The 15,273-nt window shown below is 39.0% G+C and overlaps 1 protein-coding gene across 18 annotated transcripts; it reads left to right on the top strand.

The window, feature by feature from the left end:
- The first annotated feature begins 4,977 nt into the window (after nucleotides 1-4,977).
- On the top strand, nucleotides 4,978-14,611 carry ZNF391 (zinc finger protein 391). Of its 18 annotated transcripts, none has more exons than XM_070515463.1 (6): nucleotides 4,993-5,155; nucleotides 5,773-5,827; nucleotides 6,668-6,777; nucleotides 9,828-9,913; nucleotides 10,461-10,651; nucleotides 11,416-14,611. In XM_070515463.1, the coding sequence occupies exon 6, from the start codon at nucleotides 11,494-11,496 to the stop codon at nucleotides 12,568-12,570; it is 1,077 nt and encodes a 358-aa protein (XP_070371564.1). In that variant the 5' UTR covers nucleotides 4,993-5,155; nucleotides 5,773-5,827; nucleotides 6,668-6,777; nucleotides 9,828-9,913; nucleotides 10,461-10,651; nucleotides 11,416-11,493; the 3' UTR covers nucleotides 12,571-14,611. The 18 variants fall into 18 exon arrangements, with proteins under 18 accessions (XP_070371562.1, XP_070371564.1, XP_070371559.1 ...); XM_070515458.1 differs by having other exon boundaries at nucleotides 4,993-5,290; XM_070515462.1 differs by having other exon boundaries at nucleotides 4,993-5,290; nucleotides 6,664-6,777.
- Nucleotides 14,612-15,273: the final 662 nt, after the last annotated feature.

Genomic DNA, 15,273 nt, shown 5'->3' with positions numbered 1-15,273 from the left:
AAAGTTCAACACAGGAAGAAGATATAGCAATTATAAACATGTGCACATAACCACAGAGCTTCAAAATATATGAAGCAAAAATTGACAGAATTGAAAAGAGAAATAGAAAATTCCACAATAATTAAAACTTCAATACCCCACTTTCAGTAATGGATAGAACAACCAGACAGAAAATCAGTAAGGAAATAAAAGATTTGAGCAACAATATAAACCAATTGGACCTAACAAAATAAATATAGAACACTTCACCCAACAACAGCAGAATATGCCTTCTCAAGTGCACATGGAACATTCTCCAGGATAGAGCATATGTTAGGCCACAATAAAAGTGTTAAAAACTTTAAAAGATTGATATAATGCACAATATCTATTCTAATCAAAATGAATGAAACCAGAAATCATAACATAAGGAAAACTAGAAAATTCACAAGTATGTGGAAATTAAATAAAACAGCCTCAAGTAATGGATCGAAGAAGAAATCATTAAAAAAATTAGAAAATAACCTGAGAAGAATGAAAACAAAAGTAAGACACACCAAAATGTATGGGGTGAAGCAAAGGCAGTGCTAAGAGGGAAATTTATAGCTGTATGTGCAAACATTAAAAAAGAAGGATCTCAAAGCAATAACTTAATTATACTCTTCTGGAACTAAGAAAAAAAGAGCAAACTAAAGCCAAAGGTACTAGAAGAGAGGAAATAATAAAGGTCCGAGCAAAGATAAGTAAAATAGAGAATAGAAAAATAGAGAAAATCAACAAAACCAAAAGTTGGTTCTTTGAAAAGATCAGCAAAACTAACTCATTATCTAGATTGACTAAGCCAAAAAAAGAGAGAGACTCAAATTACTAAAGACTCAAATTACTAAAATCAGAAATGAAAGGGGGACAGTACTACTGATTTTACAGAAACAAAAATAATTTTTAGAGAATACAATGAAATTGGATAACCTGGATGAAATGGACAAATTCCTAGAAATACAAAATCTACTAAAACTTACTAAAGAAGAAATAGACAATCTAAATAGATCTATAATTTATAAGGAGATTGAATCAGTAATCAAAAGTCTCCTAACAAAACAAGGTCAAGGACTGGATGGCTTTACTAATAAATTCTACTAAATATTTAAAGAATTAACATAAATTCTCCTGAAACTCTTCCAAAACATTGAAGAGGAGGGAACACTTCACAATTCATTATATGAAGCCAGCATTACCCTGATACCAAAGTCAGACAGAGGTGCTACAACAAAAAAGAAAACTACATACCAATATCCCTTATGAATACAGGTGGAAAAATCCTTGAGAAAATGCTAGCAAACCCAACTCAGTAGCATATTAAAAAGATGGTACATCTTGACCAAATGGCATGCAAATATGATTGAACATACAAAGTCAATCAATGCAATAGATTACACATGAATTTCCACATTTTTAGAAGGAATTAAACCACAGGATTATCTTAATTGATGCAGAAAAAGCATTTGAGAAAATTCAATACCCTTTCATGATAACAATACTCAATAAACTAGGAATAGAAGGAAATTCGTCAACATGATAAAAGCCATGTGTGAAAAAACCCATAGCTAACATTATCCTCAATGGTAAAACACTGAAAAACTTCCCCCTAAGATCAGGAACAAAGGATGCCCACTCTTCCCACTTCTATTCATTATAGTACTATAGTTCTAGCTGGAGCAATTAAACAAGAAAAAAAAATAAAATGGCATCCAATTGGAAAAGAAGCAGTAAAGTTATCTATGTTCACAGATGACATGATCTTATACGTAGAAAACCCTAAAGAATCTACAAAAATATTGTTACAGATAATAAATGAATATAAAATCAACATGCAAAACTCAGCTGTATTTCTATACATTTGCTATGAACAATCTGAAAAGGAAATTAAAGAATTCTACTTGCAATAGCATCAAAAAGAATAAAATACTTATGAATAAATTTAACCAAGGAGGCAAAAGACTTGTAGAAAACATTGCAACTGAAAACTACAAAACATTGCTGAAAGAAATTATAAAGACCTAAATAAATGGAAAGACATACCATGTTCATGGGTTGGAAGAGAATATTGTTAAGATGACAATACTACTCAAATCAGATTCAATGTATTCTTTATCAAAATTCCAACAATGTTTTTCTTACAGAAATAGAAAAAGCCCTCCTAAAATTCATATGGAATTTCAAGGGACCTCAAAAGATCAAAACAATCTTCATAAAGGAGAACAAGTTGGAAAATTCATGCCTCCTAATTTCAAAATTTACCACAAAGCTACAGTATTAATCTAAATGGTGTAGTACTGGAATAGGGATAGACATATAGACCAATGGAATAGATAAGAGAGCCTAGAAAAAAACCTTCACATATACGTCAATCGATTTTCAACTAGTGCTGAGACCATTCAATTGGGAAAAGACAGTCTTTTCAACAAATGGCAATGGGAAACTGGATATCCATATGCAAAATAATGATGTTGTATCCTTACTTTACACCAAATACAAAAATTAACTCAAAATGTATAAAAGATCTAAATTTAAGAGTAAAACTATAAAATTCTTAGGATAAAACATAGGTAAAAATCTTCATGGTGATGGATTAGACAATAATTTCTTAAATATAACACAAAACACAGGCATCAAAAAGAAAATAGGGGGACCAGACTCGTGGCTGAGTGGTTAAGTTCGTGCACTCCACTTCAGTGGTCCAGGGTTTCATCAGTTCGGATCCTGGGCACGGAGATGGCACTGCTCATCAGGCCATGTTGAGGCGGCATCACATATACCACAACTAAAAGGACCCACAACTACAATACACAACTATGTACTGGGGGGAGTTTGGGAGAAGGGGAGAAAAGCAAAAAAAAAAAAAAAAGATTGGCAAGTGTTGTTAGCTCAGGTGCCAATCTTTTAAAAAATATAGATAAATTGGACTTCATCAAAATTAGAAACATTTTGTACAGTATGGTGGCTATAGCTAATAATACTGTATTGTATATTTCCAAGTTGCTAGGAGAGTAGATCTTAAAAGTTCTCATCACAAGAAAAAAATGTATTGATGTGTGGTGATGGACGTTAACTAGATTTATTGTGGTGATCATTTTGCAGTATATACAAATATTGACTCATTATGTGTACCCTGAGACTAACATAATGTTATATGTCAGTGATATCTCAATTTAAAAAATTAAAAACTTTTGTGCATCAAAGGACACTATCAAAAGAATGAAAAGACAACATTCAGAATGGGAGAAAATATTTGCAAATCATATATCTGAAAAGAGATTAATATCCATCATACATAAAAACTCTTACAATTCAACAGCAAAAAAACAAACAACCCAATTCAAAAATGGACAAAGGATATGAATAGACATTTCTTCAAAGAAGATATACAAATAAGCACATGACAAGATGCTCAGCATCACTAGCCATTAGTGAAATGCAAATCCGAACCACAAGATACCATTTCATACCCATTAGGATGGCTGTAATAAAAAACAAAACAAAACAAACCTCAAAACAGAACATAGGTGTTAGCAAAGATGTTGAGAAACTGGAACCCTCATGCATTCCTGATTGGAATGTAAAATGGTGCAGCCACTGTGGAAAACAGTTTGGCAATGCCTCAAATAGTTGAACATAGAATTACCATGTGATCCAGAAATTCCACTCTTAGGTACATACCCCAAAGAATTGAAAACAAGGACTCAGTCACTTATAACCAATGTTTATAGCAGCAGTATTCACAACAGCCAAAAGGTGAAAACAACCAAGTGTCCAACAGGAGATAAATGGATCATGCTATAACATGGATGAACCTTGAAAACATTATGCTAACTGAAATAAACCAGACACTAAAGGACAAATATTGTATCATTCCATTTATATGTGGTGTCTAGAATATGCAAATTCATATAGACATAAAGTAAAATGGAGGTTCCTAGAGGCTGGATGGAAAGGGTAATGAGGAGTGACTGTTCAATGTGCTTATGGTGTCTTTTGAGGTGATGAAATGTCCTGAAATTAGATGGTGTTTGCACAAATTCTGAAGATACTAAAAACTTTATTGTGCACTCTAAAATGATTAAAATGGTAACATTTGTGTTCTGTATATTTTACTATGATTTGAAAACAATAAAAAATGCAATGGACATAATAAAATTAGATGGTCTCCAGGTCCCTACTAGCTTTATGATTTGGATCCAGCACCACCATACTTACTTCATGCTTCAGTAAACCTGCATTATTCCATTGTACTTGCACACAGCTGTCCTATGACAAATCCACAGTCTTACACGTGCTATCCACTGTGATAGCCATCAATTCTTTTTAAGGTTGCCTCCTGCTATACTTTCCATTAAATCTTTCCTAAACCAAACCACTCCAATGTCCCTCATCCCACAGATTCTCTCCCCTCTGAACTCCCAGAACAAACTACCGCTTTTGGTGCAAGTACACTATCTTGTATTAAAATTGTCTGTAGAAATGTGTGTGTGTTTTAATCTACAAGCTTAAGGTAGGGTCCTGATTTTATTTATGTCTCCTGGTGGAATTTGAGAGGTTTCCTGTATTTAATTGCATTTAAGTACCTAGGCTGTGCAAAGAAGCCTGTGTCACCAGAGATGGTCTACGGACCACACGCATCAGAATTATCTGGGATGCCCGTTGAAAACGCGGTGTTTCTGGGATTCTCGTCAATGAGTCAATCTGAGTGCGAAAACTGGGACTCTGTATTTTAACCGGCTCTCCAGGTAGGCTATTTAAATCTATTTATAAAACACTGGTCTACGTTATACACTGTAGCATGTATTAAGATCTTCAGGAGCTCTGGAAGACCCGCTTTCTCAGGCCTCTAGCACTAACTTTTCAACCTCACACACACACTCGGGGAGGGTCTCTGCAAAGACCTCCAGGAAAGCGAGTCTGAGCAGAGCGTGGCGGTCCCGTGATCTCCAGCGCAGGCGCAGAGCGGCTCCCGCTAGTACTTTGCCCATTCTTTTGTATCGTCTCTGTTCTCTGACGGGTCGTCTGGACCAGGAGAATCAGGTCCCGGCCGTTGATCGAGCAATGACTGGCCCCGTGTACCGAGCAGGACATGATCAGGGGTCAGAGTGGAGGAGTGTCTGTGATCCCGGGAAACTTGGTGAGCGCTGGAGCAGCGGGTTGACGCAAGGGTTTCCCACTAATCCTTCCGGCTTCCCTAAGTCCGGCGCACTCAAGTTCCGTCCAAGTGCGGTCCGGCCCAGGGTGTGTCCCGGCGCTCGGCCGGAGGCGGCCGGTGAGTGGGGCGCTCAGGGCCCCGGGGCCGGGGCCTGGACGGGTGGCCTTGGAGGCTCTGAGAAGCGGTCGTGCGGAAACACTCGGCTCCTTTGGGGGAGATAGGCGAGGGAGCCGCGGGTGGTCTGGCCGCAGATCCGGCCCGAGGCGCCTCCGGGGCTGGGACGCGGCGCCGGTCTCTGCCTGGCGCCCAGCGCTGCCCTCCCGGCTGGGTTCAGCCCGGCCCCTCCGCCGCCCTGACTGTGGGCCGTGGTCTCCGCTTCGCATCCGCCCCGGGGGGATGGAAAAGATCAGAGTTCCGTTCCGCTCCCCCTCTAGCTAGGCAAGGGAGGGCTTCTGTACCTGGGGTGTTTCCCAGGTGCTTACTGTGTGCCAGGTACTGTTCCAGGAGTTAACTCTCCCAAAATTAACTGTCCCCAAAATTAACTCATTTTATCCTTGCATTAACCCACGAGATGTAGTATTGTTATCCCCATGTTACAGATAAGGAAGTTGAGGCACTCAGAGATGAAGAACCTTCCTGGAAGTGACAGAGCTTGTGAGTAGTAGCCTTTGTTTTATGGTTCTGATGATGAGGGTTGGCACTTGAATATAGCTGGTGTTAATTATTTGTTGGTGGAGGTATTGACAAGTTCTGTATATCAAATTCTGTGAATTTGTTATTTTGAGCCAATTTCCATGAACACTGATGCTGGAAGACCATCTTTTAGTAGGTCTGGGAACTTGATTATTGCTCTAGGGTTGAACTGAGGCTGCCTCCTCGGTCCTCCTGCTGATTCCTTTGGGCATTGGCAAAGGCCCCAGGAAGCAGTCAGCCCAATACCAGAAAGCAAAGCACCTGGAGAAGAGCTGTTCCAGAACCTTCAGAACTCTCTTCCTTCTGAATGAGATAATTTCTTAAATTGAAGGGAATACATGGGAGAATTCTTGCTGGATCAGAAACTGATTATAAGAGGAAGCGGTACGGGCAAAAGCATTTCAGATGGTTAGGGGAACAGGAGGTGGCCAGTGCTGTGAGGGCTGGAAAGTTAGTCACAGAAAGAGCAGACTGGGTTTGCTGGTGCTGCAGCACTTTGTGACCAGTGTACTTGAGAGAATAAGGATTTGGTAGGGATACAGTATCCACAGAGCAGTAAGATGATCCAAATAACTGAAGTATGAGGAAGAAAGGAGGAACAGGCAACTGGAGAGGCAACTTTCCACACCATGGTGGAGGAATGCCTTGGATGGAACCTGGGTAAGGATATGACCCTAACCTCGAGGAGGTAGTGACCTCCTAGCCTCTCTGGAATATATCTGGGGGCTCCTCCAAGTATAAGACTTTTGTCACATCCACCAGCCCTCCCTTTCCCATTTCTTGTGCATCCTGCAAAGCCAGGAAAATGACCGCAGCTAGAGCAGCAGCTGCTGCAGGGAGCCTCACAGATCCTCCGGGAGCATCGTTCCTTAAATGTACACCATCACAATTTTAAAATTAATTCATTCGAGGTAAGCACAGCAATAATATAATCTCCTTATGTTGTATATGATATTCTTTATTGTAAATGCTTTGCCATCTTTTAGCTTGTAGCATTCACAAAAGCTTTGTGAGAAAAGACAAGTACTAGTAATGCCATTTTACAGATGGGGAGACCACATTTTAAGAAAGGTGAGTGACTTGCCCAGGAATGTGCAGCCCTATGGTGGTGGAGCCGCATCAGCTGCCTTCTGTTTTGACCCTCAGAAGGAAGTAAGGGACTACTGCCATATTCCATTTGAACTCATACCCATGTGGAGAAGTTGTCAGAGAGGCTGGATTATATGCCTCAGATCACCTAGAGATCTGGACTTAGCCCAGATCCATCCCTTTTACCTGTTATCATTAAAGAACTAGAGACTTAAGCCCAGACATAAATGTCTATTGTCCTTTTCTTTGTATCTTGGAGGAGGTGAGATTACTTCTAGGCATATGTTTTACCCCTTAACCTATAGGGTTGCATTCAACTGGCCAGATGTAGACATTACTAGACCAGTGATTCTGGATGCCTTAGGATAAGACCTTTTCTCAACTTTGCTTTTGACCAAAAAGAAAGGCAAGAGGAGGCAGAAGAGGAAAAGACAACTGTCTACCTCACTATAAGATGAAGTCTCATGTAGGTTAAGGATTCTTCCTTCTTTTCTGAAAGTTTGTATCATCTTGCCAAGCAGAGACACATTTATTTCTCTTTTCATAGACCTTTCCTTCTTGGGTGAGTCTGCCACATTTTTCCCAGGGTGGGACTGTTCCCTGTTTGCCTGCCGCCCTTAATGTCTTCCTCACACTCATTTACTCTATTTCATCATTGGGTTATGGAAGAACCCAGCCTTATTGGCCTGTTTCTTGAATGATTTCCTCTGAAACATGGACCTTAACCTCTCACATGTTTCTTGTGATTTGAAAAAGAGTAGGTTTATTTTAGTCTTATTCCCTTAGTCTAGGTAGATAGGTATATGCCTCAGAGTTTGGGACCTAAAATTAAACTTCAGGGATCAGATAGTTTTGGACCAAACAATCAAGTTCAACATCTTCATTTTACAGATGAGGAGACTATAAACCAGATAAATGAATCAATATTCATAAAATGCTTAGACTAGGCAGACCCAAAAGACCTAAAGAATCTCCAAGTTAGGTTCCTTTTACAGGTTCCTTTTTTTTTTTTTTTTAATGTAGAAACTTTCCCCAATGGTTTCTATGTATCTATCAGTTGTGTCACATACACAAACACATAATGCATAATACATTTATACATGTAAAGAGCTTATCTGAATGCAAAAACAACATTTGGGATACTTGTACTACATGGTATATACACATTAGTTGAATTATAGATAATCTTATATCAAAGTGGCATAGTTTGCCAGTCATCAAGATATTAATGAGCATGACAGCGAATCCTAAACTTCAAATTGGCCAACTCCTTTGAACTCTGTCCTAGTTCTCTCTATTTAGGATATTCTGTCTACTTTTAGGTAGCCTATGTTTTAATGGTTCTAGTGAGATAATTTACAAAGATTTTCAAATTTCAGATCTTCATGGTTTCCCCTTACTTCCAGAAACCTAAACATTTTCTCAACACTGTCTCTTCTCCAGAATGGAATATAACATGTAATAATATTCTACTATATATAAAATTCCCATTAGTTACCACATCACCTTTATGGCAGTGTGGGTGCTCTTAGATCTTCGAGGACTTCTGTTGGGGACAAAAACTTTTGCTTTAGAGGCTTTGTAATCTACCTACGGAGAGATGTACACTTCATCTATTGTGTAACTGTCAATACTTTAGTTCTATTTCACTAGAGAAGTATTTCTCCACCTTTCAGACCTACCATCCCCCTTTATACTATCCTGAAATAAAATTTATAGATAGTATTAATTACCCACATGGAATTTCCAAAATACCAATATATTATCTTAACTGTAATATAAAGGGGAAAGACAAGAAAAGTAATTTATAATAGAATAATATGTATTTCATCATGTAAAGACTGGATGAAACAGATGCCTGCACTTATTCATAAAATCACTGTGAACATCTACAAATGCAGACTAATATCTGAATGTCATATTTGTGAATCTAATACCATAAGTGGTTGGATTTTCCTGAAATGGTGAATAATTCCTAATAACATTCAAAGCAAAAGAATTATATTTCCTTGATTTTCCAATATATATCAAAGCTGTGCAAAATACTTTGTATCTACATGTAAAGTGGTGTTAGGTTCTAGCCTCAGGTCACTGTTAACAGCATTTTTGAAAGTCAGGCAGGATAAGGGACATTCTCTGTTTTGCAGGAATGCCCATTATCCCTGGCCCCCATTAAATTCCAATAGCACCATCCAATCAACATGACAACCAAAAAAACCCTCACAAATTCCCAAAACTCTCCCTAGGAGGTGGTACCGCTGATAAGGATTACTGTAATAAAAGAGAGAAATAACAGTGAACTGCCAACAAAAGAATCATGGAGTAGCATAAGGATCAGGACTGCAAGAATATAGGCCAGCCAACCTAGCAGTAAGGAAAATTCTTATTAGGGAATATTGGCAATATAAAGTATGCAATTAGATTTTATTGCAAAGATCTTAATAAATTAGAACTTCTGAGTCTCATTCAACCCAGGTAGGCCTTTTGTGTTCCCTGTTTCCAGTTGAAAGGCATGTTTTTGACAAAGCTGGAAATGGGCAGCAGCATTGTATTGCATCTGAGATTCTCCAAGCATGGCTTCTTGGTGGATATCCTCCAAGGTTCACCTCCATATCTGAAAGGTTCCCAGTCTATGAGAAGGGAAAGACTTGTAACTGGATCAACTCCTAATCCAGTGGATCTCAAATCGTGCTGTGAGCAGAAACATTAGGGGAACCGTTATACAGTTTGTTGCCTACTGTCATGCACAAAGCTCTGGATGAATTCACAGGAGAATGGGTTAAAGAAAAAGCTTTAATGGGGAAACTTAAGAGTCCAGAGATGGGCAAGAAGATAAAACACAGATTCCCATACCCTCCCATTTTCCCAACAGAAAGGTTGCTGAAGCCATGATACTCTGCTGAACCCTCAGCGTAAGTCAGTTTTCCAGGAGAGGGCCTTGCTGCTCTTCCTTCTAAGGCAAGTATAAGAACAGCCTTGTCAGTGGGGAGATAAACAGACTACTTACTTGGTGCCAGACAGTCTGAATATGGGGTGCCAGCTTTTTAACGGGAGTCACCTGAGAAAGCTAGCTGCCTAAAACCTGAGAACCTTGAAATCCTTGGGAAGTGCTGGCTCCACTGGCAAAAGGAAAAAGACACCTGTCTTATGGGAAGCTGAGTTTCTGTTTTAGACCCTCCTGCTGTGAGAAGAATGTTGGGCAGGGAGGCTGGTTCCAGCTAAAACATTTTTCAGGCAACCTAGACTGTGTTTCTATGGTTCTTTTTGGGCAATTCAACTTGTCAAGTCATATGAAATTATTGAATACAAATATCTGGTTCCCATCATACTTACTAGGTCTGAGGCAAAGCCCAGGTGTCTGAATTAACAAGTTCCATAAGTGATTCTGATCTGGATGTGTATAACCTTTCTTTCAGAACCCAATTTTAGTCCCTTTCAGATACCCATTTTCTCCAGCCCCTCCAGCCACAGCCTCTGTGAAAGTTCACACTATCTTTTTTTATAGATTCAAAGCATTAAGATTGAGCTATGAATAGCCCTCTGTCTCCAGCACCCATAGCCTTGTATTAAATCATGTCCAATCAGCAGCAATCCCAGGATGCAAACTGAACATGATCACACAGTTGGAGGGAGAACAACCATAGATACTGGATCTTCAGGGAGCTGAAAAGGGAGTCACCAAAAACACCTGTCTCGGTGAGTGGTATCATGAAAAGACCACCAACTTGATATTTAGGAGACATGATTTCTAGTCTAAGCTCTTAAAATTTGCTGGATGACTTAAGTTACCCAGTCTGTTTTCTATTTGTCAAATAAGTGAATTGGCCTAGATGAACTCTAAGTTAAGCTCTGTTAAGATGAGCTCTGTTAAAGCTCTGATAGTCTATGACTGTAGACTTGTTTAGAGGAATACCTAAACTAGTTGGAAGAAGGGTTGGGGGACAAATGAGGGTAGCAGTGTGGTAGTTAGCATTTCTGAAATTTTGTTCTCTCTCAATGCCAAGAAAATGGTTATACCTAAGCTTGATAAGTCATCTTTACTTTTTGCTTTTTTAGGGGTATCTTTTCTACACTTGAGGGTCTATTCTTCTCATCTCTTTCCTTTCTGTCATTTACTATGATTAATGGGCTACAGTAACTAATAGCTCATTTTACTTTCTAATCCCCTACTCTTTGCTCATCAGCTGGTATGTGCTTATTTCCATTTTCTTTGGCTTAGCCCCAATCACCCTTCCCCTATTTCTTGACGTCTCTGTGCTCACCATGCCCTCTGTGAAAACGCTGCCTGTTATCTCTTCTGGCCTTGTTCACTTTTCTTCCACTGTGCCTTTTTATTTTCTTCCCATATAAAGTTGCAAGTGTGCATGAATTGCAAATTAGTTGTCTTCTGTTCTGCCAGTTTATTTTCTTTGCTCTCTACACTAGACACAGGTGACATTTGCACTTTAAATGTCTTTCAGATAGGGAGAGTTGAACCAAACCAAAGCATCAACACCAATCAGGCTATTTCTGAAGAACTAGAGTTTTCAGGGTCAGCAATGGAAAGTCTCAGAGGGAATACTGCCCAAGGTCCTACAAATGAAGAAGGCTGCAAAAGTGAGGACCAGTTATCAAGGCAGACAAAATGTCATGTACAGAAGAAATCTTCTTTTGAGAAAAGAACAATCAGAAAAGTGTCAATGACCCTCAAGGAAATTTTCACTAGGGAGAGAGGCCCTGAATCCAGTGAATTTAGTCTAAGCTCCAAACTTCATACACAGCAGAAAATTCCAAAGGGAACTAGATCCCTCATATCTAGGAAAAACTCCAAAGTTAATTCAAACTTAATTAAACACCAAAAACTCTTCTCACAAAAGAAACTTTGTAAATGCAATGAATGTGGGAAAGCTTTTAGTTACCAATCAAACCTTATTGTCCACAGTAGAATTCATGATGGAGAAAAGCCTTTTGAATGCAATGAATGTGGGAAAACTTTTAGCCGAAGTACACACCTTATTGAACATCAAAGAACTCACACTGGAGAGAAACCTTATGAATGCAGTGAATGTGGAAAAGCTTTTAGCCGGAGTACTCACCTTAGTCTACATCAGAGGATCCATACTGGAGAAAAACCATATGAGTGTCGTGAATGTGGAAAAGCCTTTAGCCGAAGTACTAACCTTAGTCAACATCAGCGAACTCATACTCAAGAAAAACCTTACAAATGTAATGACTGTGGGAAAGCCTTCAGTGACCGTTCAACTATAATTCAGCATCAACGAATACACACTGGAGAGAACCCCTATGAATGCAGTGAATGTGGAAAAGCTTTCAGTTGGATCTCATCTCTTATTGAACATCAGAGAACTCACACTGGAGAGAACCCTTATGAGTGCAGTGACTGTGGGAAAGTGTTCAGTCGAAGCTCATCCCTTATTGAACATCAGAGAATCCACACTGGAGAAAAGCCCCATGAGTGTAGAGAGTGTGGAAAGGGCTTTAGTCGGAGCTCATCCCTTATTATCCACCAGAGAACTCATACCGGAGAGAAGCCTTACAAATGTAATGACTGTGGGAAAGCCTTCAGTCAGAGTTCAACTCTCATCAGACATCAGCAACTTCACAGTAAAGAGTAATATGTGAGCTTTCATTAATGTTAGTACAAAAGCACATGGCATAACCTCCTGCAGCTGAAAAGAAAAATGTATACTTGTTTGAATTTTCCTTCCCTGACTAGCTATAAGCCAGTTTTAACCTAGCCTTCTTTTCTTTTTGTAAACTAAATGCTCAAATGAGTGATCGATACAATAAGGGATTGACTTTAAAAACCTAATATATTCAATCTGATATTCTGGAGGGCTCCAACCTTAAGAGTATACAGCTACCTGACACCTGGCATTTCCTCACCTTATCTATGGGGCTTGGGTTCTGGAACAACAAGTGAACCCTCTGTTTCCCTACTATATCAGCCCCTTCACTTAAAGAGAAAATCCTGTGTGTGTGTGTATTGTCAATGCTTGCTGGCTCTGGTAGCAGAAGAGAAGGAGCTAGCTTCAGAACAGGACAAAAAACTTCTCACCAATTTGGGAATAATAATGTTGAGGCAAATTCAGTCTCTGGACTTAAAAGGACAGATTTTTCTCTTCCTTCCACTCTCACCATTTTTTTCTGTAGCATATTTTCCTCAGAGTATAACCCATAGTTCCACTAATGTGCCTAACTAATCCTAGTGTTATTTTATCTCATCCTTAGCAAGAATGTCCTAAACCTTAAAGACATTTAGTTCCTCCATTATCTTGAAAAAAAAAAATGCCCTATTTTTTAAACTTTTCTTTTGTTTACAGACTTCATGAAACTTCATTAAACTCTCTGGCTCTGACTGTCACCAATCTTGTAAAGCTGATGTCTCGAGGACAAACTCAGTGCCTATGTCTCAGTCCTTTTCCTACTTGACATTTGCAGAATTGGCACTTTTGGCTACTCTTATGCCTTAAAATTTGAGTTTCTGGGATCCATGATTCTGTGCTGATCCACACTTTTCCTACCTCCCAGCACTCCTCTGATTAAAAATGATCAGCTCGGTGACTTTGGGCAAGAGTTGGACCAAAATAATCTCAGTTTGTCAGGTTATAAAACTTGAGGTTATTCATTAGATTGTAAGCTTCTTGAACACAGAAATCTTGTTTTAGTTTCCTATTAAACATCACAAAGTCCTGTGTAGTCACTTAATGCTCTGTAATTAATTGCTTACTGACTCCTCTTTATCCCAGGTAATCAGTCTGCTAGACTTTATTTGAAATGGCTTAACAGTTGATTTCTTTCTCTCTATTCCTACTGCTGTTGCCAAGTCCTCAGTAGTTTGAGCCTAGATCACTAGAGTAAACACATCGTTGTTGCCCTTGTCTCCCTGTCTATCTAGCTTCCTGACTAAACTACCACTTTGCTCAAAAAGAGTCCACAGTTTCCCACTGTCCCCAGGAAAAAGTTCAAACTTAAACTCCAAGACCTTCCACAGTTGGATCTCTTGACTTATTTTCCATTACTCCCCAATGTATGTGGGCAGGCCTATCCTTTGCCTCTGCTACACCCTCTTCTCACACCTAGCTTCTTTTCAAACTATTCCATGGCACCGTTTTACATGTCCTGCTTTCTTCCTTGTACCTCCAGAAATCCTATCCATACTTTTAAGGCCCTGCTCAAGTCCTGCCTCTTTGAGACTTGAAGTGCCCCACTTTCTTAGAAGTCCTTTGCAGGGACGGTTTGCATTGTTCTCATGCATTACACCCTTTCTTATTCTGTTCTCTGGTTCTTTCAGGTGATTTTTTTCATAAGCTTTTTTGAAGTTAGAAATTGTCTTAAATCTCTTAGACGCCCCATCTAATACATAGTGCAATGCAGGCCTGGACGCTAGATTTAATCTAAATCAGGAAGGTTTAATTTAATAGTGCAATCTCTTTAGTCTTTTGAATGGTGAGATAACTTCATAAATATTTTGGCTCTTTATGTCCTCCCTTGAATCATGTCCATTAACTCTTGGGAATGACTCTCCTTTAGAGCTCCTGGGATGCTGGCCTCTTAGCTTTCCACTTTGTAAGGAGTAAGTGAGTTTATTCATGAAAACAGTGCCTGACATATAGTAAGTACTCAATAAATGCTAATTGTTATGATTCTACTGTGTCACATCTTCCTGTAGCCTTTCATTTCCTCTCCTGCAGCATCTAACTCCATTACCAGAAATGAAAAACTAGGATCACAAGCAAATAAGTTAGAAGGTATTTTTTCTAACTGTCATAATAGGCAATAGCCATCTGTTTTATTATAACTCTATCATATGTCAAAAATGACTCAAGACAGCTTACAAGATATGATAAAATAGAAAACCAAAAGCATATACAAATCAGCAGTAGAGAAAAGAGAAAGTGCCTAAAAGATCCAGGTCAGGACAAGTTATGGTATGCCATACAGGCAGTCAGTTAGAGATGCAAACTGAGCATTCTAGCAACCAAAATGAGATGATCATTTACTTACATGGTATTTGGAAGGGGGGGGGGGGGACTCTATTCTTCAAGAAAAGCAAAGCTTTTCTGATAGATTTAAGATGAATTTCTCCATTAGCCTTTATGTAATTATACAATGCATTTGATAGCAAAAAAATAAATAAATAAAATAATATATCCTCCACAACACCTACCATATAGTAGGTTCTCCAGTGAATAAATATGTAGTTAATAGTAGAAGGCTAAGAAAGGCAGGGGTGGAGACTGTTCTTGGTGTGGAGTGGGGTTAGCAGGAACAGGGGGGAGACTATGTTAGATAATCAAGTAATTAATGGGTGCCAG

This window comes from Equus asinus, chromosome 8 (genome assembly GCF_041296235.1).
Source record: "Equus asinus isolate D_3611 breed Donkey chromosome 8, EquAss-T2T_v2, whole genome shotgun sequence".
Lineage (NCBI taxonomy): Eukaryota > Metazoa > Chordata > Mammalia > Perissodactyla > Equidae > Equus > Equus asinus.
Note: the sequence above shows the minus strand (reverse complement) of the source record. Positions and strands in the feature narration are given on the sequence as shown.

Bases quoted from the DNA above. Each gene is read 5' to 3' on its own strand.
- ZNF391 (XM_070515461.1), top strand. From the start codon at position 11,494: ATGGAAAGTCTCAGAGGGAATACTGCCCAAGGTCCTACAAATGAAGAA.